A 24193-nucleotide genomic window follows, 5' to 3' on the forward strand; every position below is an offset into this window, starting at 1 on the left:
CTTCTTAAATCTAAAAGCTCCAATCAATAGCCAATTTTCTAACTAATTAATCTCCTTGAATCAAACCAATAGGCAGAGGCTCAGCAGAGAGAATGTGCTGAGTCACTCATGCCAGCCTGTCCTTCCTCTCTGATGAGCTGAATTATGAAACCTGAGCTCTCGTAACACTGTGTCCTAAAGGCCAGTAGAAAATCATTCGACCGCGAGGAGACTGCACTGCAACAGCACACCAGCTTTACAAAAGCATCTTAACATACGCTGCCTTGTTGTAAAGCTTTAAAATTGTAAAGACACTTTCAAAAGGAAGAAGAAAAAGCCCAGATGTCACATGAAATTCAGTGATGTAGTTTTACTTTCAAAAGCGTGTAAAGCCAGAAATCCTGCAGTTATGAACAAGTGTTTAATGAAATATGAATGAGAAATCTGACGCATGTTCAAAGTGTAGGCAAAGCATAATAAACCTTCCATTACATTTATATCAACCTCTACTTCTTTAAAGAGATTATTATGTGTGCATACTATGCTTGCATTGCATTGCAACAAAGTCTACTGTATTCTTCTATTCTCACTTTTTCCATAATTATTTAGTCCCCCCCTCCATGTTTCTCTTTTTCACTGTCCAGTGTAATGGGTGTGCATTACACTCACCTTGAGTGGGGCCGTTGGGACCCCAGGCCCAGCGTCTATTCCTGTTCTCCAGCTGCATACTGCGCTCCAGTGACCTTCTCATAAGAGCCTCCAGACGCTCCTGTGTGTGCCATTCCAGCACGAGAAACACCAGACACTCACTTCAACAACAGCCGATTACACCAACTACATCAGCACTCCCACTGAAGTGACTCTTCACACCTTTCCATGAGGCTCGTGGGAGCAGGTAAATGCACTGAAGCCATTTTAAGCTTCATCATCTACACTACCCATAATACCCATTACAATCGTACGACCTCATGTGCATAATCAACATATACCACATGACAGCCTAGCTAGAATACTGTCAGGTTAACACAGACTTGCTTGTGATGGAGCAAGAAATGTAAACACCAAAACGTAGGTTTCCCACAATATCCGATGTCCTAAATTACCACAAATTGATCCTACTAATGCCATCCTTAAAGAGCACCTATTATGGTTTTTCAAATATTACCTTTCATGTAGTGTGTTATATAGCTGTTTGTGAATGTAAAAAAGTCTGCAAAGTTTCAAAAATCAAGTGCACTACAAATGGAGTTATTGACTCCCAAAAGAAAGAACGGATTCTGAACATCTGAAACGAGTCATTAGTAATTCCAGACTTACATCCTGTACTAACCTATGTAATTTGGTAACAAAAAACCTGCCTCTGGTCTACATTGGCTGCTTGGGAACAGCAATGACCCGCCCTGAAACACTACACTAAGCGGTAGACCAATCACAACAGACTGGGACATCTGACCAATCAGAGCAGTGTAGGCTCTCTGAAAGGAGGAGTTTAGAATGAATCCTTTAGAACGGATCATTGAATGAGTCGTTTTTGACACTGGGAAAAAATAGGTAATGCTGCAATTTAAATTATGAGAAAATTAAAGTGTGTTTTGACCTTGGATGAATGTAAATCTATTGTATGAGACCTTTAGGCATGTTTAAAAACCATAAAAGGTGATCTTTAAAGGAATATTACGGGTTCAATACAAGTTAAGCTCAGTCGACAGCATTTGTGGCATAATATTGATTACCACAAAAAAAAAAAAAAACAATCTTTAATAAAAGCAAAAAATCTAGGTTACAGTGAGGCACTTACAATGGAAGTGGGACAATCCGTAAATGTTAAAATACTAACTGTTTCAAAAGTATAGCAACAAGACATAAACAATATGCATGTTAACATGATTTTAGTGTGATAAAATCGCTTACTAACCTTTGATGTGTAAAGATATAGCCGATTTTAGACTATTAATGTGAACAAACCCTAAAACCCTAAAATTACGATTTAAACAACTTTGAAGCTCAAATAAGACGTGTTTTAACAGAAACATTAATGTAAGTGCTTTTATACAATTATGAGCTTCACATTTCTGTCTTTAAACCCTTAAAAAAATTGGCCCCATTCAGTTCCATTGTAAGTGCCTCACTATTACCTCGATTTTTTCTTTTTTTTTTTTTTTTTTAAGAAAAGGAGGGACAAGTCAAAATAATTTTTTTTTTTTTTGTGGTAATCAACATTATGCCATAAATGCTGTCAAATGAACTTAACTTATATCGAACCCAGAATATTCCTTTAACCCTCAAAATGTTCAATGTATCACTATACCTCTTTTCCTGATCTATTTTCCATGGTTTCAATGTTTAGCACTAACCCATTCCCTCCCTGAGCAATGCTACTGATAGACATTAGCATTATTAAACTATAAACGAATACTCAAAGACTGACACAGTAATTCAGACTGCAGGTTTCAGCCATCTCATTCACTCTTCTGTTTGTGTGTGTTGCACTGCTTTGCTTCTATAAAAATGGTTGCAGCTCCAACTGTTGGGTTCAGCATCACCTCCTCCGCCTGCCTCCCTGGTCTTCTATCTATCTTTCCCACTCCTTTTCAGCCTTTCCAAAATGAATATAGCTGTGAAAGCTGACAGTGTGGCAGATGATGACCATATTTGAGAAGAACAGTGAAACCATTGCACAGCAAGACAGAAGGATTCAAATAAAGTCTCTTGGCTGATCTGGCCATATCCCCCGTTTGAAGACGTATCAGAGGACATGACACCCAGTAAAAACTCACAAGCTCATAACAGATAAATGAGTGGGTGGAAGAATAGTGTCTGCCCTGTGGGTGGGTGATAATACATGGTCAGGCAGGAATTCATTGCTATAGATACAGTGTAATTCGTGAAAATGCCATTTCACACAACACAAGAAGTCGGGATTCTTTTCCCCCCTTCAATTCAAATGTGCCATATAAAATGATGCACCATACAGGCCTAAGTTTTGTGTCTTGAATCACAATTGTAGATGTGTGGATGAATCATAAAGGATGTTTGAAATGAATGGCTTAACTGAATAAACATCTAATTGTGTTCTGAGATCCGACATATCAATGCAGTTTGAGAAGATTGTGTTTTAAAGGTCATAGGAAGAACAGCGTGATTATGTTGTGTCATTTTCAAACTGAAAGAAAAACATTGCTTGAGAAGAAATGATATGAGTCATGGTAACAGATAGCCAGAGTCTCAAAAATAGTTTAGAATCAAAGAAACTTTATAAAATTGTAGTTTAGGCAATGAGGGGGTTTCTAAGACTGTGTGTGTGTGGGGGGGGGCGCCATATGTTATATTCTCAAAATATGGCTTAAATGTGAAGATTAGACTTAGTGACAGACACATCTGTTCTACTGGACGCAAAAATAGAACCACAAACCAACAAAAACCAACACTTATAATCTCCTCTTTCCAATAGTCTACATCAGATAAGACATGGCTTGGTATGGGATTTGAATTACTCTACAGTTATATCCACAAGATACCAAAAAAAAACACCTCCTTAAAAAAAATATCCAAAAACTAGACCCTGAACTGCATGATTTTCTGTCTATAATACAGTATTTGGACTGTAATCATACCTTGTTTGGACATTGACTATTAGGCATATTTGACTATAGATCTCTGACCTTCTCCTCCTCTAGCTGCTGTCTTCTCTTCTCCTCCACCGCTGCTCTGCGAAGCTCCTCCTTCTGTCTCTGTTCCTCCAATCGCTTCCATCGCTCTTCTACTGTCTTCTCATACTGCAGCTGTGACCGCCTCTCCTTCTCCTTTATAGCTTGCTCCCGTGCAGCTGAGAGAAAGAGAACTTATTGACTTTATTTTGGCTTATTATTAAACAACACCATTGAACTCAGGGCTCATCATTATTGGAGTTGATAGCAAATGGCTGCAGCATCAAGGCTTTGGGTTATAAAAGTCCTTTTCTGTTTTTTTATTAAAAATAAATTATATTACAGTTAATAATTACTTTGTAATTGGATTACATCCAACACTGTCCACACAGACTGAGACATAAAGATGATCAGACATGCTTACCCAAACTCCTCTCCCTCTCCTCACGTCTTTCTTTGGCAAGCCTCATCCTATCATCCGTCTTCAAATAGCCTTCCACATCTTTGAGGGAGAGAGAGAGAGAGAGAGAGAGAGATTGGTAGTTTTAAAGAGCTTATAAATAATGATATGGAAGATGTCCACTCAACACCATTTACATTTATGCTTTTTATCTAAAGTGACTTGCATTCAGGGTAAACATTTTATCAGTTTGTGTGTTTGCTGGGAATGGAATCCATGATTTTGGCGTTGCTAGCACCATGCTCTACCAGTTGAGCTACAGGTTACAAGCAACACCAACAGAAAAGATGGGACTTACATTGTTTACCTGCATTTGCATTGGTATTGGCCAGATGGCGAGAAGGTGAAGCATGCCCATTGGTCCGAGGTTTCTTTTCTGTGATAGCAGGTGGGTTCAGTGCATCGGCTTTCAAACATGACAAGAGGAAAGACAGAATTTTATGTTGAAGTGAAATATAATATTCAGTGATCAGTAACAACTGTTAATCATTCTATTGACCCTCTTTCAAGAATATGACATTTGGCCTGAAATAAGTATCTTAAAATGATAACATAATACATAATAATAATAGAAGTGGGGGAGGGGCTTACTTTGTTTTATAGTAGGGCTGCAGTGGTTGGTTTTCTGATAAGTTGGTGAGGCGTGGCCATTGGTTTGAAGTCTCTTTTCTGGAGTTAAAGGTGATGTCATTACTTTAGCAGCTGTTTGAGAAAATAAATCACAAACAATTTTTAAACTTCACAAATTTTGGTGAAATGGCAAGTTTCAGTGTTGAAAAGTCCTTGAGATACATAGCTGGCCTTGTTAAAAAGAAAAAGTTGTGTATGTGTATGTGTGTGTGTTACAGACATGCATATGAGAATAGAGAGAGAGAAATGAACACAGAGCACAGCTTTAGTGTGATATAAAATGAGGTTGCATTCTGTTCTGTGCTGTGTTGTGTCTAGGACAAAGAGCAGCCCATTGATTTATTCTGGACTGGATTATAAACCTCCAGCTATAATCTGGTCTAGTTAGTTCTGCTTCACCTATGCCCAAACTCCACCTTCAGACACAATCAGTAATTTCACTGCAGACATTCACACACACACATACACATATAGAGTCAGACATTGCATCATTTATCCACAGGCATATTCACATAAGCACCCATGTGAACATACAAACACAAACTATAGAACCAATTGATCAATATATATTAGGCAGTATATTAGTACAGAACAAAAAAAATTTTCATAAGATAAAGGGTACAGTGGGCTCTAAAAATAGTTTCAGTACCAAGAGGGTTCTTGAATTTCTTTTTATTATCTTTTCCTATTTTTTTGTTGACAGAGCATTGAAAAAAATAAAAATAAATTTTGTCTGTGTCATTTCCTTTTTAGTTCTTAGTATTCCTCCTGTTAATTATTTTTTCAAAAGCTGTTCATTTTTCCCAAATATTCAGTTTCCGACCTCCTTATCTTCATTTGCATGACGAGTACTTTGGATAGACTGTTCCCTCATAATCCTGGTCCTGCAAGCCCTTCGCTGCTCTTTGTCTCTTTCATTTCTCTTTTTTCCTGTGTCCCCATTTCTATTCCCACAACACACATGAGCTCTGCTGTAAGAGATGATAAGAATGTGTGAGCTCAATGTCATACAGTTCCATGAACAATGCAACATAGCACTAGCACAGAAATTACTTATACATGCCAAACATATTTAAAACCCTCTTGTTAATTTATCTCTAGGCTCTCTGACTGTGATTGTTTATTTTTTATTTATTTATAAAGACTGTAAAAAACTACAATATTCCATAGAATCAACCAAGCTGATGATTACTATAATTTCAGGCTTAAAGGGATAATTCAACCAAAAATGAAAATTCTCTCATCATTTACTCACCCTCAAGCCATCCCAGATGTGTATGACTTTCTTTCTTCTGTTGAACACAAACAAATATTTTTAAAAGAATATCTCAGCTTTGTTGGTACATACAATGCAAGTGAATGATGACCAGACCAAAAATCACATAAAAGCCGCATAAAAATAACCCATATCTTCAGAGGCGATATGATAAATGATGGCGAGGAACAGATCAATATTTAAGTCCTTTTTTTTTACCATAAATCTCCATTTTCACTTTCAAAATGTGAAAGTGAAAATGGAGATTTATTGTAAAAAAAAAAAAAAAAGGACTTAATATTGATCTGTTTCTCACCCACACTTATATCACTTCTGAAAATATGGATTTAACCACTGAAGTCTTATGGATTACTTTTATGTGGCCTTTATGTGATTTTTGGAGCTTCAAAGGTCTGGTCAACATTCACTTGCACTGAATGGACTCCTAGTGCTTAGATATTCTTTTAAAAATCTTCGTTTGTGTTCTGTAGAAGAAAGTCATATACATCTGGAATGGCATGAGGGTGAGTAAATGATGAGAGAATTTTCATATTTGGGTGAACTATCCCTTTAAATGCACTAGAAATAATAGACAAATGATAATCGCACTGAACAGAGCACACACCACTATCATGTACAAAAGGGATATAAAACACATATTTATGATAATTCACTTATCATACAGACTCTTCATTAAAAGCCCTGGATTTTTATGATTTTTTATTTATAAATGTATTTCCCTATCCACAACTACAACCTGCTAATAATGATGTATATGTAAAATCCTCTAAAGATGTAAACACTAGATTTCCAAACAATCCCAACTAGTAAACGTTGGAAAACTTGTCAATGAAACATAAAAACAACAATCCCAGCAACCAGTCAATAAATTAGTATATTATGACATCATCAATGTCATGGGCCTGTAAAGAACAGTCTATTGAAGGAGTTGATGTTTACTAAAGAACTATAAATTATACAAGTCATAGTCTAATATTTAAAGTTAAACAAATCACATTTACCCTTATTTTATTGAATACACTTTATCATAAACTTGACACACTGATGTATTAAAATGCCTTTGTATGTGCAAAAAGGTAGCAAAGTCTTTACGTTTGGTTTAGAGAAAAACAAGCAATTGGACAGGGACAGTTCTGCAGACGATGGTTATATCACTCTCATGCAAACCAGCTGAAGCTCCTGAGCCGGATGTAGCTTGCTCTATCGATTTTCCATTCAGTTAATTTGGCAAATGGACGTAGTTTAGCCTTAACCGCTAAAATCTCATCAGAGTTTGCATTGTGTTGGGAGGTGTTCAGCCGTCAACTTTCGAGAACCTCCCATGATGACCGATGAAAATATAAGGCAGTAGGCTACAGCAAAAATATACCTGCCCCATCTGATTACGCCAGACATTAGAGTAAATAAACAATAAAAACCTGCGATTGTCCGCAACAGACACTAAAAAGGAGAAAGGTAGCCTACTGAATAAAACAGCAAGAGGCCCGTTAAGATGTAAGAATAAACCTGGAGTTTTAGCGTTTTTCTTCTGCCAAATCGGACAGCAGCATTAAAGTTTTCGCTAGGAAATGAAACAATGCATGTCAGTCATTGTTCTTCAATGATTGTAAGCTCCGTGTATCACGCTCCGTTTGACTACCAACTACATTTTTGACAGTCATCAAGTCATCGTCATGCTCATCCATTTCCTAGCATGACACCGCAGTTATGCTATATTAATATAAATATTAACGGAATGTTGCATATTTACATTTGTGCAAAGTCCCTCACCTGTCGTTGTATTGACAGCAGCGTTGACAGCGTTGTCCGCCATCTTCACGGTCCACCGGCGGCTCTCCCACCCGCTCCGACAAGATGCAATGTCACGAACAGCGCCGCAGCAAAATAATTCAAGCCAAGAGAAACAGCATAGCAAGCTCCTTCCTGGACTGTCGCTGCGCTACCGGGACCTATCCGATTTCCACAATCTCAGCACAATGCGTTCTGTGGTGGTTTCGCAGATTGTTAGATATGCGCTGATGAATCGATTCAGAGGTTGTAAGTTATTCACACACAGCAGGTGTGTTCTGTTTAGCTTGTCCAGGGTTCTATACACATTACAATAGAGAACAATATTGAGCGTGTGTGTTGTGAAAAGTCTTTTGGTGTACAAGAGATGCTGGACAGCGCAGCAGTGCTGAATCTCTGGGTGACGTCATCTATAGCGATGAAACGAGGTAAATGCACACGGAGAACACAAAAAGCCCACGAAGGTAACATGAATGTGCATACTTGTGAATGAAGCACAACCAAGCCAAACTTTTCAAATGTCACTTTTTAATATATATTTAGGGCAAAGCAATTATTTAAATAATAATAATAATAAAATCTAAATCTTAAATTTTGATCTAAAATCTAGATCTTAATCCACCCTGCAAACACTGAACGTTCCTAGGTGAACGTTCTCATTAGGTTCTATTTTTATAACGTTCCCAGAACATTGCAGCTAGGTTTTTGTGTGGCAAACAAAAAATAACTCATACAGAACGTATGAGTTCAAAGAACTCTAATGGTTATATTTAGGTTTTATTTTCATAAACATTCCCAGAACATTGCAGCTAGGTTTTTGTGTGGCAAACAAAAAATAACTCATACAGAACGTATGAGTTCAAAGAACTCTAATGGTTATATTTAGGTTTTATTTTCATAAACATTCCCAGAACATTCCAGAAATCCACAAATACTGTATAAACGCAGGTATTTCTGTATTTAGACCTTTAGTTATAATAACCAACAATCGCACTAATCCTTCTAAAGTAACATTTGTTAAATAAATAATTGGCCTTCTTAATGTTTTTCATTTAAATGTGTAAAAACTGGGCGGTGTCTTGCAGCACTGAGGGGTCGCACAGAGAACACGTTCTTGCGTTAAAAAGCTACACAGTGCAACGCCTATAACAGATTTTATTTATTTTTTTACTCGACACGGCGTCTAAAAACTCAGCGCTCCTGCGTTAGAAGACAAAAAAAAAAAAAAAAAAAAAAAAAAAAAAAAACGCTTTGAGACTTTTGGTCCCAAACATCGAATCACAGGTATCTAGAAGGAAAGTTTGAGGTTAATGTTGACAGAGTATGAAGTGAACGAACGGTTCCACTGTGGAGAAGGTCCATGACTCCATGTGATACAGCGTATTGTATACTGTACAGTGTATGTTATTATTTGTATATTGTTGAGTGTAATTATGTGTATAACAGATGTTTAAATTGTGTTGTGCTAATTTGATGTTATTGTAAATTGGTATATGTCTCATCACTGTCACGACTGCTATGTTGATCGGAACTGCACCCAAGAATTTCACACACCATTGCACTTGTGTATATGGCTGTGTGACAATAAAGTGATTTGATTTGATTTGATTTGATTTGATTTGATACGGATGAAATGTGGCAGTCCGATACCGCCAGAGGCTGAGCAGGACTGGCAGTGATGAGTCCGAGGCAAATGGGTCAGAACGGTTTCTCTCAAAAAGTGACGATCGTAGACAGGCAGGATACAAGAACGGAAAATACAGTCTCCAGACAACAGCCAAAGATCTTACAATTTGAGAACCAACTACTTTTTCTAGACAAATTGTAATTTTTACACAGATTTTTAAAACCTCACAGCTTTATCATGGCTAATTGTGTGTGGTTTAAAAAAAAAAAAAAAAAAAAGACTTTGTAAACCCCCATGACAAATGTCTTGGTGCTGTATAAGATAATTGGCTCCATTTGGTATCAACTAACAGAAAATCTCACACTGATTGTTTGGCCCCCTTGTAGCCATTAAAAGTACTACAATTGTAGCACACAAACAAAAAGCTGTGGGAGAAAAAAAAAAAAAAAAAAAACAAATATATATATATATATATATATATATATATATAAATCAGGCACAGTGGAAATGCATTTGGAAGAGACATTAAAATACACGGAAAATTCAAAGATTTTTTTTTTAATAAAATATAAAAAAGCAAAATATACACAGCAAGAAAGTTCAATCAAGATACACAAAAGGCTTGATTTTATTTACATTTTTGATTTCTTTGAGTTTTAAATTCCACCACATACAAAGGAATACAATATAAATACTCTAAAACGATAACAAAAATATGCAGTCTATGTTGTGTGTTTGTGAATGTGTGAGAGAGATTTACTTGACAGGCAAAATCCTCAGAGAAGCCTTGTAGTGAGATTGTTGTGTGGCGCGAGAGAGAAACAGATTAATAAGCAATAAGTCTCTGAGTGTTTCTCAGGAGGCTCCAGTAGGATGTGGGCCATCAGTAAGGCCCAAGTTGCAATTTGTCCCAACAAGGAAGTGTCCTCTCTTCTCAGTGTAAACAATATAGCCCACCAGCACTCCTCACTTCTGATTTAGATCTGTGTGTGAAAGAGCAGAAATGCATCTTAAGCTATAGGTTTCAAAACTCTTCTGAATTTTTGCTACTTAGTTTAATAGAGGTGCTTGGGAGAGATTTGTAACACAGCAATAAGGAGCTAAAGAAAATGATTGTGCAGATAAACAGCCCAGAGGAAGATCCCCTAGAGCAGTCAGACAAAGGCTAGACAAAATCAGTACATTGTTTCCTTAAATTACTGTTTGTAATAAATTGATACATGACAAAACACAATATGCACATTTAAAATTGTAACTATTTTTGTATACAAGACAAATAGAAATACAGAAATTCTCCTATATCTCCTAAATTTAAGCATTAATCAAGTGCGGATAGGGAGGCAAACATTAAAACAATGTACACAAATGTTCTGTGTGTTACTGGTAATGCTAACAATGATATTACTGCTGCTGTCATGGCAAAAACAACCCTGAACTTACATCAATGTCCTCATCGTCATCTCCAATATCAACGAACTGAATCTCATCATCGTCTCCAGGTCCAAATGTGTCAGTTTCATTGATTTTAGCTGCAGAAAAAGAACAGGAAAAAACAGAAAGAGAAAAGAGGTGATACAGGAGTCAGCCAAGTGCCTTTGAATAAATAACACTGAGGTAAAAACTAGAATGTGGGTGAGCCAGTTACTTGAGTATACCGTCTGAAATTTATTATCATGGATGGTTTGTTTTAGATACAAAACTGCTCAACAGATGTCATAGAAAAGATTTTATTAAAGCCAGTTTTAAGACTCACCATGTTCAGGAAGCTCTCCATAGGCTTTAAGACTGCGGGCCTCATCCGCATTGTACTTCAAAATGACATCTGCTTTGTTATCCTGAAAGAAACATAAGAGGTCGTTTCAAGAATGAAAATACAAATCTTTTCATGACTAAATGAAAAGTTCCTTGATGGAAATTACAATTACCTGGTAATCTCTAAGACCAACAAGGATGATGTCAGATGAGAATCTGTCCACTACTTGGGCTACAAGGTCACATAAACACGTTTTTCTTTTTTTTACCGTTTTCTGAAGGTTGGTTTCTCTTTAGACTAGTCGACTACAAAACTTCCTTTTAAACGACAGTCAAATTAGTCGTAGCGTACATTCCTACTCCATAAAGTAACTTAAACAACAGCATTGCATTTATCATCAGATCGTTATGAGAAAAACTAATAATTTTCAAGTTTTTCTTGAGAAAAATGTGTTTCTCTACATTCAAGTCCTTTTAATTTGAATAGCACTTTTCACAATACACAATGTTTCAAAGCAGCTTTGTAGAAAATAATGCTTAAAATCTTAAAGCCCCTAGTGAGCAAGCTAAAGGTGACTGTGGCAAAGAAATAAACCCTCTGTCAATAGTTAGTGGAGAAAAAAAAACCTCGAGGAACTTGACATAATTGTATATAATACAATATTATTTAGCAGTTTGAGCAAAAACCTATCGGCACACGTAATTTTTTTGCCCTCTTCCCCCAGTTTCACTTCGCACGTAAACTTTAGAAGTCTTACTGGCTTATCCAATGCACGTAAGTGTTGCGCTCATAGCCGTTTACATTTCGACGTCAAAGGCAGAGAATAAGTCTCATGTACTCACGAGTTTCTTACGTCTTTTTTTAATTTTTTTTATAAGTTTTTTAAATAGTCTTGATCACATGATCACACTCTGTGTCGGCTGTGAGAGGGTGGCGGTTAATTGCAACTTGCTGCTGCTGTTCCTGCCTGATGTCGGGTTAAAAAAACCACATGTTTGATGTACTGTAAAACCAGGACATGAGACCGTTGTTTGGCAAATTCGACAAGCTGTAACGCTACAATCTACTTGCTGTTTGCCATCGGTCTTCGAGCTCTCAACTCACCAACGTAGACTAGTTGCTCTGTTTTCCTGTGAGGGCTCAGCGCCACTGTTTCGCAGCTCTGGCTTTAATCACACTATTTATCTATCATACGAGACGTATATCAAATCGAGAGTGTCGTATCGTACGATAAAATACAATATTTTTTACATCCCTAAATGCAAGTCATTTCCTACTTCTCGTATCACTCTGCGATCTCTACAAGTAAGCTAATAAAATAATTTCAAGTCATATCAATGTTTCATGTCCATTTCTTTCTTTCTTGGAAGGCATTTCTTTCTTTCTGATATCTCTGGCAAGTAGTCTTGTAATAAGCTACATAATGAGCAGTCAGATGATTGTTTTCAAATAAACACCAACAGAACTCTAAGGCAAACCGGAGGTTGAATTCAGCTGTCCAGCAATTTCTCTCTTTACACATAATAACATTATTTCAACTCATAAACATTTCATTTCCATTTATTTATTTATTTGGTTACTAGTTGTGTAATAAGTGGTATAATGTAAAGTCAGTCGGTTGTTATCGCAAAATAAACCCGGACAGGGTGATCAGTACCCCAACACGAAGGACCTCCGGTTTGTGGTGGAGTTCTGGTGGTGTTTATTATGTGAAAATGACTGACTAATCATTATCCAGCTTATTAAAAGACTACTAGCCAAATAAATAAACAAACGGACATGAAACATTGATTTAAGTTGAAATTATTATATTAGCTTACTTGTAGAAATCGCACAGTGATCCAAGAAGTACAAAAAAAATGACTCGCAATTCACGGACGACCAGTCTGATACGTCTTAATCCCTGGATGTGCAGATGTTACTCAGAAATATCAGACCGCTAGTTGGCGCCATTACTCTATTTTGATTGGTCATTCAAGAGACCCCCTTGAATAGAGTATTCAAGAGACCCCGTCACGCATGCAACACATCTTTTGTGAAAAGCAGAGTTGTGCAGACCTTTCCAATGAAGTAATTTAGGTTCATAAGCCTACAGATGTGACAATGGTGAAGGTCATCATCAGTATCGTACCTTTTTCCTGAGCTTTCTTCATATGTGGCAGAGCCGTTTGACACCATCAAAGCACATGGCCTCTAGCCGTCCATTTCCCATCATCTTTATCACCGAAGCATATTCTAGCACAGGACTTTAGGTGATGTTATATGACTGAAGATCAGCTTAACCTTGTTTATTATATATATATATATATATATATATATATATATATATATATATATATATATATATATATATATACACAGTATATATATACACTGTATATATTATTTCTGGATTTGACTGACCTCTCACTTCATGTTGATGAATGCTTGTTAATGTTTACTTACCCTGACCATCCTCCTTGAAAACCAGCTCTCTCTTCTCAGACTCATTCTCATTCTTACCACGTCACCGATTTTCACCTCCCTTACCTAAAGGAAAAAAATGAGGACCCTGAATGTTCTTGTTAATGATAATGACAAGCATTGACCACTAGATCTTTCTCCCATATCGCAAATCCCTAATAAATGATGATATCTTATCCAAACCAAGACACCTACAAAGCCAACTATATCCCTGCTCATCCAGGAACCCAACAGCTGAAGTGATGTAGTGTCTTCATAGATTCTGCACATTAACATACATATTTTCTTTCTTTCCATTTTATACATTTTATATTGTAAAGTGTACAAGTCCCACTGCCAGGGATGCAAACTCATGAGCAGTGATAAAGGTGAGAAAGTCATAGCAGGTGTTCCATATGTACAATCACTGAGCACTTTATTAAGAACACCTGTGCATCTACTTATTCATGTGATTACCTAATCAGCCAGTCGTCTGGCAGAAGTGCAATGCATAAAATCATGCATATACGGGTCAGGAGCTTCAGTTAATGATCACATCAACCATCAGAACTACAGTGGCATGATTGTTGGTGCCTGATGGGCTGGTTTGAATATTTCTGTAACTGCTGATCTCCTGGGATTTTCACACACAACAGTCTCCAGAGTTTATTCAGAATGGTGCCAAAAGCAAAAAAATTTCTGCAGACAGAAATGCCTTGTTGATGAGAGAGGTCAACGGATAATGGCCAGACTGGTTCCAGCTGACAGAAAGGCTATGGTAACTCAGATAACCCCTCTGTACAACTGCCGTGAACAGCATAGCAACTCAGAATGCACAACATGTCGAACCTTGAAGCGGATGGGCTACAACAGCAGAAGACCACATCTGGTACTTTATTAGGATCATAGTGTTCCTAATAAAGTGCTCAATGAGTGTATATTTTCTGTTGATTTGTTTGTTGTATTTAAAGTATTCTTTTTTCATAAGCTTAAAGAACCCCTCTCAAATGATTTCAATAAGGAAAATGTAGAACATTTTTACCTCACAATTTGGCCAAATTTGCATCCCTGCGCTGTATTCATTGCAACTGTGTATGTAACCAGACTAAATGATTACAAAAGATTTTGATATAGGGCCAAAAACTGTACTATTTTAATATATTCACTAAACTCCTTTCTATACATTTGGAAACTGCATCTTTGTTTACACTCCCTAAATGTAATCTGACATATTAAAATCTGAATTTGCATTTACCCCAAATATATACAGTTGAACTGTAGGACGTTAATATCACGTGCTTTTGTGTATTCATTTAACAGCGACTCGGGAAAGCAATCCACATACGCCAAGAGCCATGAACAAATCTATTTTTTATGTGTTAGAGAATGGTGGTAACGGGAATTACATTAGTAACTGAACATTTCTACCTGCCCTAGATGCACATGTTCAGCGCGGGAGGTCTGTCAGAGCAACATCATGTTCATGGCATGGATGGCGCAATGTGGCTATCCATGCGGTTGGTTAGCTTGCGAGCGAAGCTACATTGCGTCCAATGAAAAGTTGTTTGGAACAATAAAAGACGGCATATCTCCCTTACTTTTATTCTTTGGCATGTTCGTTTACTAAAACTGTGGTTGTAGTTCAGTGATGTCATATAACTTAAACGTTGAGTAAGAAATCAATAATTTAAAGGAAGACGTTGGATTCCTGTAAATACTTCCGCTTAGAACACTACGCCTGCGCGTCATAAACACTTTATTTATAATCCCAAGACACTAGAAATACAATATCCCAGATACATGTTAATGGAAGACAATTACACAGCTACGACAGCTACGTCGTTTAAGTATATATAAAAAGAAAATATAAAATTGTATAGCAAGATTTGTTATTTTGGTTAAGCTTTGATTTTCCACCACAGGAATAAACTGCTCTACTAAGCACAAATGTGTTAACTTGAGGTGCTTTAAAGTATGGCCAATGATGGGACATTACAGAGGCTAGGAAAGAGACATATTTATCATTTCCACTGTGATTGTTACATTACAGCAGCAGCAATAAAAAAAGAAGAAAAAAAGGGCACATTTCTCAAAAATAACTCCAGGATAAAATTAGAACACAAGTCTCATCAAACCTGTGGCCTCACACATATTCATAAACATAGAAAACAGTTCATCTGCTAGTACAAAAATAATTAATTCTGAATAATCTGAGGAAATTATGATTGGAAAAACAATGAAACAACCTTGATTAATACAACCAACACATTTCCCTTTAATTTCACAGAGAGAATAAACAGAGAAAAAAAAAGTGTTACAAATTATTTGCAGTGAGTCAGCAGTTTACTGGTCATTCTGGGTACAAACTGCTAGCTCCTGCATATCTTTACCATTTCCAGTAAGAGATACAGCATACAAATGGTCTCATATTTATTCACAGGAACAGCTTTTTAGTTTTCTCTAAAAGATATTGGTCTGCTGCAGAGGAAGAAAATTCAAGGAATGAGGTCACTATATGGAATTATTTTTCTTTTTTGGTAAATCTAATGCCCTTTAAAGGAATTCCAGGTTCAATACAAGTTAAGTTAAATCGACAGCATTTGTGGCATAATGTTGATTACCACAAAAATGTATTTTTACTTGCCCCTCTTTTTTCTTCTTAAAAAAAAAAAAAAAAAAAAGCAATAATATACATTTACAGTGAGGCACTTACAATGGAAGTGAATAGGGTCAATCCATAAACATTAAAATACTCACCATTTTAAAAGTATAGCAGCAAGGCGCAAACAATATGCGTGTTAGCATGGTTTTAGTGTGATAAAATCGTTTACTAAATGTTTGTGTAAAGTTTTAGCCAATTTTTCAACTTTGTTGCCATGATTATATAATGTCAACAAACCCTAAAACGCCTATAAAAATGACTATTTAAACAACTTTACAGCTCAAATAATATGCTTTATGAGAAGAATTAATGTAAGTACTTTAATAAAATCATAAGCTTCATATTTCTGCCTTTAAACCCTCTAAAAATTGGCCCTATTCACTTCCATTGTAAGTGCCTCACTGTGACTTTGATTTTTGCTTTTTTTTAAGAAAAACATGGGCAAGTCAAAATTATTTTTTGTGGTAATCAACATTATGCCACAAATGTATCGATTGAGCTTAACTTGTATTGAACCCAGAATATTCCTTTAAGACATATTCAAACAATGTGCATGGCAAAGGGTGTTGTTCGGACAACTTTGCCTTATTACAACACTATATTAACATGAAATACTTGGTTTGTCATTCACTCAACATGTCTAGCCACACACTTTGAGGATTGTAAGTGTAATTGCTTAGTTTTCTTTGATTTTACACAAATGGTTTCAACACAGCAGTATGTTAAGACACCACTTGAAGTTGCATACAGTGGTATTACTGATTGATAGCTCTTTTGTTATAAGAAGAGAGGCATTCTAGTAAACTGTTTCAGCATGTGAGGTCTGTAATGAAGAGGGTAGGCACAGCTATGATCGGCCATCAATAATAGTATGGTCCATGCAGTTTCTAGACATAGCATCAACACAATACAGAAAACAAACTGTGTATCCCAGGCTCTCAACATCATACAGTATTATTTCCCAACACAGACTCACAGAAATACTTTTATATTCATATATATTTCCATATTATGTAAATTTATATAGCACTTTGATAAAACAATTGTACATAGATTTAATAATCTCTTAAGAGATTTGTATAATATTCTACGTGATGCAGCAATGCAAAATGACAAAAGCTAAACAAATGTGTGCTGTTTTTTGTTTTTTGATTGGACTGTCATTCCACCGCACGACTCACACACTTATGTGCCTTTTGTAGTCTGGGGTTAGACTTGAGAGGTCAGAGGGCAGTAGAGGTCAGCTTTTTGACACCACGGCGCTGAGCTAGTGTGGAACAACCAACTGGATCCAGTACAGGAGGAACATTTCTGTTTAGAGCTGAATAAGTGGCTGCCATTGCACCCTGAGGTAGACGGAAAAGGTAAAATCCATTTACACTGGCACTGAGTATGAAGAATACACGTTTCAAACATAAGAATTATAATGTGAGCATATGATAATCAGTTCAAAGACACTATGGGAATAAGGAACACTTTGAGGTGGTGAGAACTTCATGGTTAAGGAACTTAAGTTGTTAAAATGGAAAAAGAGCTGACATAAGAACTTGAGAGAAACCATAAATCATATTTCTGGCCCATTGCTGATATTATTAGCTGCGTTTTCACTATCGGGCCAAATGAGGCCGTGCAAGTGCATGCCAGGGCCAGTAGCATTCCCACTATCACTTCCGGGGCTTCATTGTGCCAGCTCAGGGATTAATCTGGGCTAACGGCCAATGGTCTTTGACCCGCCGATTACCCTTGGGCCAAACAAGGCCAACTGGGTAGTGAGGCGGGGTCAGTGTCAAAGGTGGAGTTTTGCTGAGTCAGGTCAGAGGTTTCAGGACCAAGATCGCCGAACTTGCCAGGTTGTGTATACAGCACACAACGGTACAGGTTCGGAAAAAAATTAAAAGTTGCGGGCACAGTACAAATCCATTAAAACGCACAATGGTCAAAGCGGTGCCCAAAGATCATGGATTGTGTGCTGGGACAATGTCCCACTGCTAGTGGAGAGACCACTCAGGACACCAATGGCAGTTACAGTCGGTGAGTTGTCAACGCTAAATTTTCTTGCTAGCTAGCTAATGTTTACATACGATATAAACTCGATATTCTAGATAACTAGATAACATGATACCTTTAGCTTGAGCTTCCCTCTTGCTTATGAAATGGGCGGGGTGTGTGACGTTGGTACCAGGGCGGCAAATTAAGGGCGGGTTTTAGGGCAACGCTGCAGGACTACTGGCCTGATGGTGGGAATGCAGATCGATTTTGGTCTCGTGGCTCGAGCTCCAAGGCTACTGGCCCCGGCTGGCCAGTTGATAGCCCTGGCCCGATAGTGGAAAAGCGTCTATTGTTAGTTTTGCATTTGAACTCTGTGCCAAATCTAAAATCATTAAGGCAATTAAAACCTTCACTAGATGAGGGGCATCCTGGCGGTTGAGTTGGTATTTGGGCAGCTGGTCCTTGTTAATAATCCACGGGTGACGAAGAACCTGAGCAGCAGTCAATCTCCGATGAGGGTCAACATGAAGCATCTTTGATACCAGGTCCTGTCAGAGAGAGGTTTAAAGACGAGAAAAATCACACAGATACAATACATGTTTGGCTGCCCAAAACTACAAAACCATATGTTATTAGTGACAGAACAAAAATTAAAGAAAAAAAAAATAAATAGGAACCTAAAATAGGTTTTATCTAAAACAGTATTGTTAAAGATCCAGTGAAATGCTGATTTTAGCCCATATCTATAAGCTTTAAAGTAATCTATATGCTAGTGTGCTTCTAAATGTTGACAAAATTAGTTTTCAGAAGATATAAGCATTTAAAATCACCATGACGTCACAAAGTTTGAAAAACCTTGTATAATAAAATGCTTTGTAGAACAAGAATGCACCGTTCCCTTACAACTGTTCAGCGCTTCTGGATGTGTACTAACTGGCGCTGATCATGCCTTTGCAGGGCACTTCGAAGGTAGCAAAATCCATGCTGTAGGGTCGTTCCAAACAGATTTTCCAATAAAAATTGTTTATAAAGGGAGTTCTGACTGACCGTTATCACCTTTCAGCCATCTGAAGCTCTTACAATGGAGGGTATTCGAAGGGAATAGGGCATAGGGATGGTCACTTCTGAATGGGACGCAAAAACATGTGAGCTGCATGTGAGCAAATTTGCTGGAGTTTATATTTTTTGTGTAGCTGATGGTTTCTTGAGATGTACAGCTCGTGTAAGTGTTCTTTATGCTTCATGTATTGTGATTCAAAACATGGATAAATAATTTTTTACTCACTTGTTTCCTCATTCATCTGCATTGGACTTGTACGAACGGGATGTGCTGTGCACATTTGTGGGCTGGCTATGGATTAATGTTGTCAGTTACTTAGATCATCGTTTGGTTCTCAAGTCTTTGAAAAAGCTGGCTGGTAATGAGATCGCTTCTCAAGTTTCCCCATTAAGCAACTCTGACATGAGCAGAATGGTGGAAAGGTGTATGTGTGTGTGTTGCTGTAACTACAACCTATTGGCAGTTTTTAAAAATGAGATGAGTTGTTTGACATGTCCCACCCTCACTTTCTGTTTTAGTAGGAAATAAGTCAAAACACCAAATTGAACTGTGCTCGTCAAACCACTTCACAGGGACTCTAAATAAAAGGAGAGACCATAACCTTGGCCTGAAGTGATACAGAATTCCAGTATCCACCGGTCAGGGAGAATTTCCCACTGCCAATCCGAGCCAGAATCTCCTCTGCCGTATCTTCTGGGCCATTAGCAAATGGAGTAAACCTAAGAGAGGAATTTTAGTGATTACTATTGTGTTTGGAGTGTTTACTATGCAAAGTCAAACATCAATAAGAATCATAAGTCTGACTTGTATGGAGAGTTAAGCGTACCCTGCAAGCATGGTATAAAGGAGAACTCCTAGACTCCAGATATCACATGCTGCATCATAGCCTTGTTTCTTCAGGACCTGTGGAGTAGATAAAACATACTAACTAAATTAAAAAAAATAAAGAGTCCAGAAAAAATATATATATATATACTGTATATATATATATTATATATACACACATACAGTATATTAGGGCAAAAAATGCAATTTAATCAAAATGCTTTGGAAATGGTACTAATACATCTCATCCTTCAAAAAACAGGTTAAGAGGTACCTCTGGAGCAACAAAGTTAGCAGTGTAGCACGGTGTCATTAGAAGTCCATTTTCTGCTCTGAGCTGTTTTGCGAAGCCAAAATCACAAATCCTGATGGACTCTGGGTTTCCCGACTCATCCACATAAAGAATATTACTGGGCTTCAAGTCTCTGTGTACTACCTGCAAACAAAATGCCAATTAACAGAACACCACTTTAAACGAAGTCATCATAAAAATCACAGAGCAATCTTATTTCAACAGAAAAGCTGCTATATTAAAGGTTCACAAAGTAATTTTGTCCACTTAATAACGTTCTACACCTTAAGAAATGAATAATACTTTTGACAAATGTACAAAATGATGTACACTCACAAGAGACTAAGACACCAGTCATATCAGTGGCCTAGAAAAAGCAATTTAATTCTACATTTACATTTAGCAGACGCATTTATCCAAAGAGACTTACAAATGAGACGCATAGCAATTAATTTGTCAAACAAAATTTAACAACATCTGCAGTATAAGACTGCCAAGTTCTCACAGTGGCTGGAGTAGTAAAGATGCCAGCACAGAAGAAAGAGACTTTTTCTTTCTCTGTACATTAAGTGCAGTGGTAAGCGCAGTTAGTGTGGGTTGGTTAAGTGCTCGCGGAACAGATGTGTTTTCAGCTGGTTCTTGAATGTTGAGAAGGTAACAGCAGATCATGTGAAGGTTGGAAGTTCATTCCACCACAGAGGAGCAGAGAAAGTGAATGATCGTGAAATAGACTTTGAGCCTCTTTGTGATGGGACCACCAGGTGTCACTCATACATAAAGGTAGTTCCCCTCATGGTGACTGCCATGTTGTCATCAAATTACCAGCTGAGTAATACTCACTGTATCTAGGTAACCCCTCGGTTTTTGGGACATTTATGCTTGTGGAATAAACTAATCATGGGTTAAAAATATGCCTGCAAATAGGGTGTTTCTACAGTGACAGTGGTAACCTTTTGCTGTTGTGTGATGCTGCATCCATGCCAACAGGTGTCAGTATATAAAGTCCAAGACTACTGTCGAATATTCAAGCGAACCACAAAGTGCACCTTTAAGTTTAAATCTGTGGTTACAATGATGGTGCATGGAGATGTTTTAGTGCAAACAAGCAGGATGTATATACGTGTATGGATGTGTCAATTTAGCCAGGCTAAATTTTGTATCCTTAATAATAGATAACAGTTGGTAAATGTGAATGCTCTTACCCCTTGGGCATGTAGGTACTCAACAGTCTTTGTAATGGTGTGTAGGACAGCACTGGCCTCTCTCTCTGAGAAGAACTTTTGTCTGAGGATTTTATCCAGTAGTTCCCCACCTTTCATAAGCTCTGTGACCAGATAAACCGATTGCCCATCATCATACACCTACAAATCACACATAAACACAGAATAACTAGCCACAAACAAGGCATGTCATTGTTTTTTTTAATCTCTTACTGGGAGAGTCCAGTCATTTATTATCATATACTTAAGTTTCCTACAGACAGACACACAAACTCCACTTACGTCCTTCAGAGTGATGATGCTGGGATGTTGCCCATATCTTAGTAGAATCTCAACCTCCTCCGCTGGATCCCTCTTCTCCTTATTGATAATCTGCAATGCAATCAGAACCCCTGTTAACTCTAATACATATCTGAACCACCAATACAGATCTAGAAACCAATAACAATGTCTCCAATACAAATTAATCAGAGCTCATTATAAGACCTGCAATGTAGCGCATGAGTCATATGGCTCACTGGCATTTAGTATGGTGTTGTGCTTACCTTGACAGCATAGTCCATGCCTGTGCTCTTGTGCACACATCGTTTGCAGATGGAGTAGGAGCCCACACCAATGTCTTCTTTAACATCATATACATCCGTGAACTGAAGTGTACTCCGGTGGGGTTGCTATATGACATACACACATATGCATTTTCTTCTCATTTATACTGATGTTACAGCTGTGTGAGAGCAGCAGCACGTGAGTGATTTGAGTATACCTGCAGTATGCTGCTCATGTTGATGTTGCTCTGAATGGGCGGCTGACTCTCTTCTTCTGCTCCCGTGGCAACAAAGCTAAATCCTCTGAAGAGTTGATGAGCATTGGCACTTGGAGGGATACCTGGAGAGTCTGGAAAAAAAAGGAAAGTTCATAATACCATTTGATAGTTGTGAATGGAGTTTGAAACAACTGAAACTGTACATCAGCATGTACATTACTCACCTCGTGGGGTTTTGGCAGTGAACTCAGAGTCAAAGTAGAACGTATCGTCTGCTCTCCCGATGGCTGGCTTAAAGGGAGGATGAATTTCCCTCCTGAATAATTTCTAGATAGAGGAAAAGACAACTAATTTCTATAGGCTTACGAATATAGCATGCACTTCAACATAAGGGCAAAGCATAAGAGCACAAGACATGTTCTCAAGTGCAGAATTACTAAACAGTCTGCATAAAGTAGTAATATACAAAACTACATATTTTCAAAATTGAATAGCGGTTGTCTGAATGACAGTCAAGCTCAAGGAAGCCCTGTATAAATATGCTTGTCAGAGGATCAACAAACTCTGGCATGTTCATCATTATAATATGAATAATGATTTAAATTGCATTTAAAACTGTAATTAGCTGTTGTTTTTAAGCGAATAGGACACTTCATGCCATTATATCTTATAATATTTCCAAGTGATGGAGAAAGACCAGCTTGATGGATAAAGTATTTTTAAATAAAGAAATTTGCCTTCATATGGTGCAATTTAATTATCAGAGTGTAATATTACTTAAGAGCGAAACACACCCAAAATTGAAAGACAGCAGGAAAAACAACATAACATTTATGTAAGGTAAGAAGAGTTGTTATCTATAATTACTTCAGATTACCACTGACATGCTTGCATTCGCCTTTTGATACAGTTTGAGAAATGTTGAAACTGTGTTTTCTGCGCGAGTTACACAAGTAGAGCACTTACATAAATCTATCTCGGAATCATTTTGTGCACATATTTTACTACGTGCAGTACAAACAAATCGCCGAACCTAACTGTTTAACCTTTAATTTAATTTCATTTTCTTAAAAAGAAATGAATGCATTAACTAGAAAAGATACGACTCACAATTAAAAGTTTTAAACCATGACAAGCCTATATATTCCGGAAATGAAGTGCACAAATAACAAATGCTGAGTTGTAAAAATAACATAAAATCTAGCCTAGCTGTTCACACTGAAGACACATTGGAAAAAATCAGATACACATCCAATTTATTTCCACATGTGAAAGTGGCCCAAATCGGATTTGAAAAATTTAAAGCGCTTTTGGTGCAGATATGGTCATCCAATTAACATATCTGTGTCACATGTGAGTGAAAAAAATCAGATTTCGGTAACAACCAGCTGCGGTGTGAAAATAGCCTCAGGGTGCCAGCAAACCGCACCCGAGTTCGGAAAACAGAATTCACATCATCCAAATGAACCGAACTTTGACGTCATTCAAACCTGAGTGCAAACCAAAAGTGCTCACGTAGGACACATTCTTAGTAAGGCAAAAGATTAAAAAGATAAAAAAGATTTCATATTAATTTTATTTGGAGTCTACTGAGTATATATCTTGAAATATTTTGTTGAAAGCTGTTGGATTTGTTATAAAAGTAGTTTTTAGATGGTTGTAGCAGTGGTATTTTAAAGGGGATGAATTCAGAGGCACAACCTCTCAGAGAAAGTTTTAGTGTGCTGACAGTCCAAACAGTTTCTGTTAGTATGCTGTCAGCATGGTAAAAACAATAATA

General features: G+C 37.3%; 2 protein-coding genes and 1 pseudogene across 6 annotated transcripts in view; all 3 read right to left on the bottom strand.

Moving 5' to 3' along the window:
• The window catches only part of map7d2a (MAP7 domain containing 2a), a 49542-nt gene extending 41440 nt beyond the window's left edge, over nucleotides 1–8102 (bottom strand). For 2 of the 5 annotated variants that reach the window (XM_051677089.1, XM_051677051.1), the window contains exons 1-6: nucleotides 7763–8102; nucleotides 4678–4788; nucleotides 4385–4492; nucleotides 4051–4128; nucleotides 3642–3805; nucleotides 649–748 (exon numbers count right to left, since the gene is read on the bottom strand). In XM_051677089.1, the coding sequence (XP_051533049.1) occupies nucleotides 649–748; nucleotides 3642–3805; nucleotides 4051–4128; nucleotides 4385–4492; nucleotides 4678–4788; nucleotides 7763–7805 (604 nt within the window). In that variant the 5' untranslated portion in view covers nucleotides 7806–8102. Of the gene's footprint in view, nucleotides 1–648; nucleotides 749–3641; nucleotides 3806–4050; nucleotides 4129–4384; nucleotides 4493–4677; nucleotides 4789–5539; nucleotides 5688–7762 lie in introns of all 5 variants that reach the window. The other 3 variants (XM_051677080.1, XM_051677069.1, XM_051677059.1) reach the window with 3 other exon arrangements.
• Nucleotides 8103–9949: 1847 nt separating this feature from the next.
• LOC127419911 (eukaryotic translation initiation factor 1A, X-chromosomal-like) lies at nucleotides 9950–15242 on the bottom strand (annotated as a pseudogene).
• The window catches only part of LOC127419890 (ribosomal protein S6 kinase alpha-3-like), a 29644-nt gene continuing 15400 nt past the window's right edge, over nucleotides 9950–24193 (bottom strand). The window contains exons 13-25 of the mRNA XM_051661700.1: nucleotides 22638–22740; nucleotides 22414–22544; nucleotides 22196–22321; nucleotides 21933–22022; nucleotides 21633–21791; nucleotides 20413–20574; nucleotides 20140–20216; nucleotides 19915–20032; nucleotides 18661–18801; nucleotides 15201–17610; nucleotides 11161–11242; nucleotides 10848–10936; nucleotides 9950–10390 (exon numbers count right to left, since the gene is read on the bottom strand). Of these exons, the coding sequence (XP_051517660.1) occupies nucleotides 17488–17610; nucleotides 18661–18801; nucleotides 19915–20032; nucleotides 20140–20216; nucleotides 20413–20574; nucleotides 21633–21791; nucleotides 21933–22022; nucleotides 22196–22321; nucleotides 22414–22544; nucleotides 22638–22740 (1230 nt within the window). The 3' untranslated portion in view covers nucleotides 9950–10390; nucleotides 10848–10936; nucleotides 11161–11242; nucleotides 15201–17487. The remainder of the gene's footprint in view (nucleotides 10391–10847; nucleotides 10937–11160; nucleotides 11243–15200; nucleotides 17611–18660; nucleotides 18802–19914; nucleotides 20033–20139; nucleotides 20217–20412; nucleotides 20575–21632; nucleotides 21792–21932; nucleotides 22023–22195; nucleotides 22322–22413; nucleotides 22545–22637; nucleotides 22741–24193) is intronic.

Source organism: Myxocyprinus asiaticus, chromosome 3, assembly GCF_019703515.2.
Source record: "Myxocyprinus asiaticus isolate MX2 ecotype Aquarium Trade chromosome 3, UBuf_Myxa_2, whole genome shotgun sequence".
Lineage (NCBI taxonomy): Eukaryota > Metazoa > Chordata > Actinopteri > Cypriniformes > Catostomidae > Myxocyprinus > Myxocyprinus asiaticus.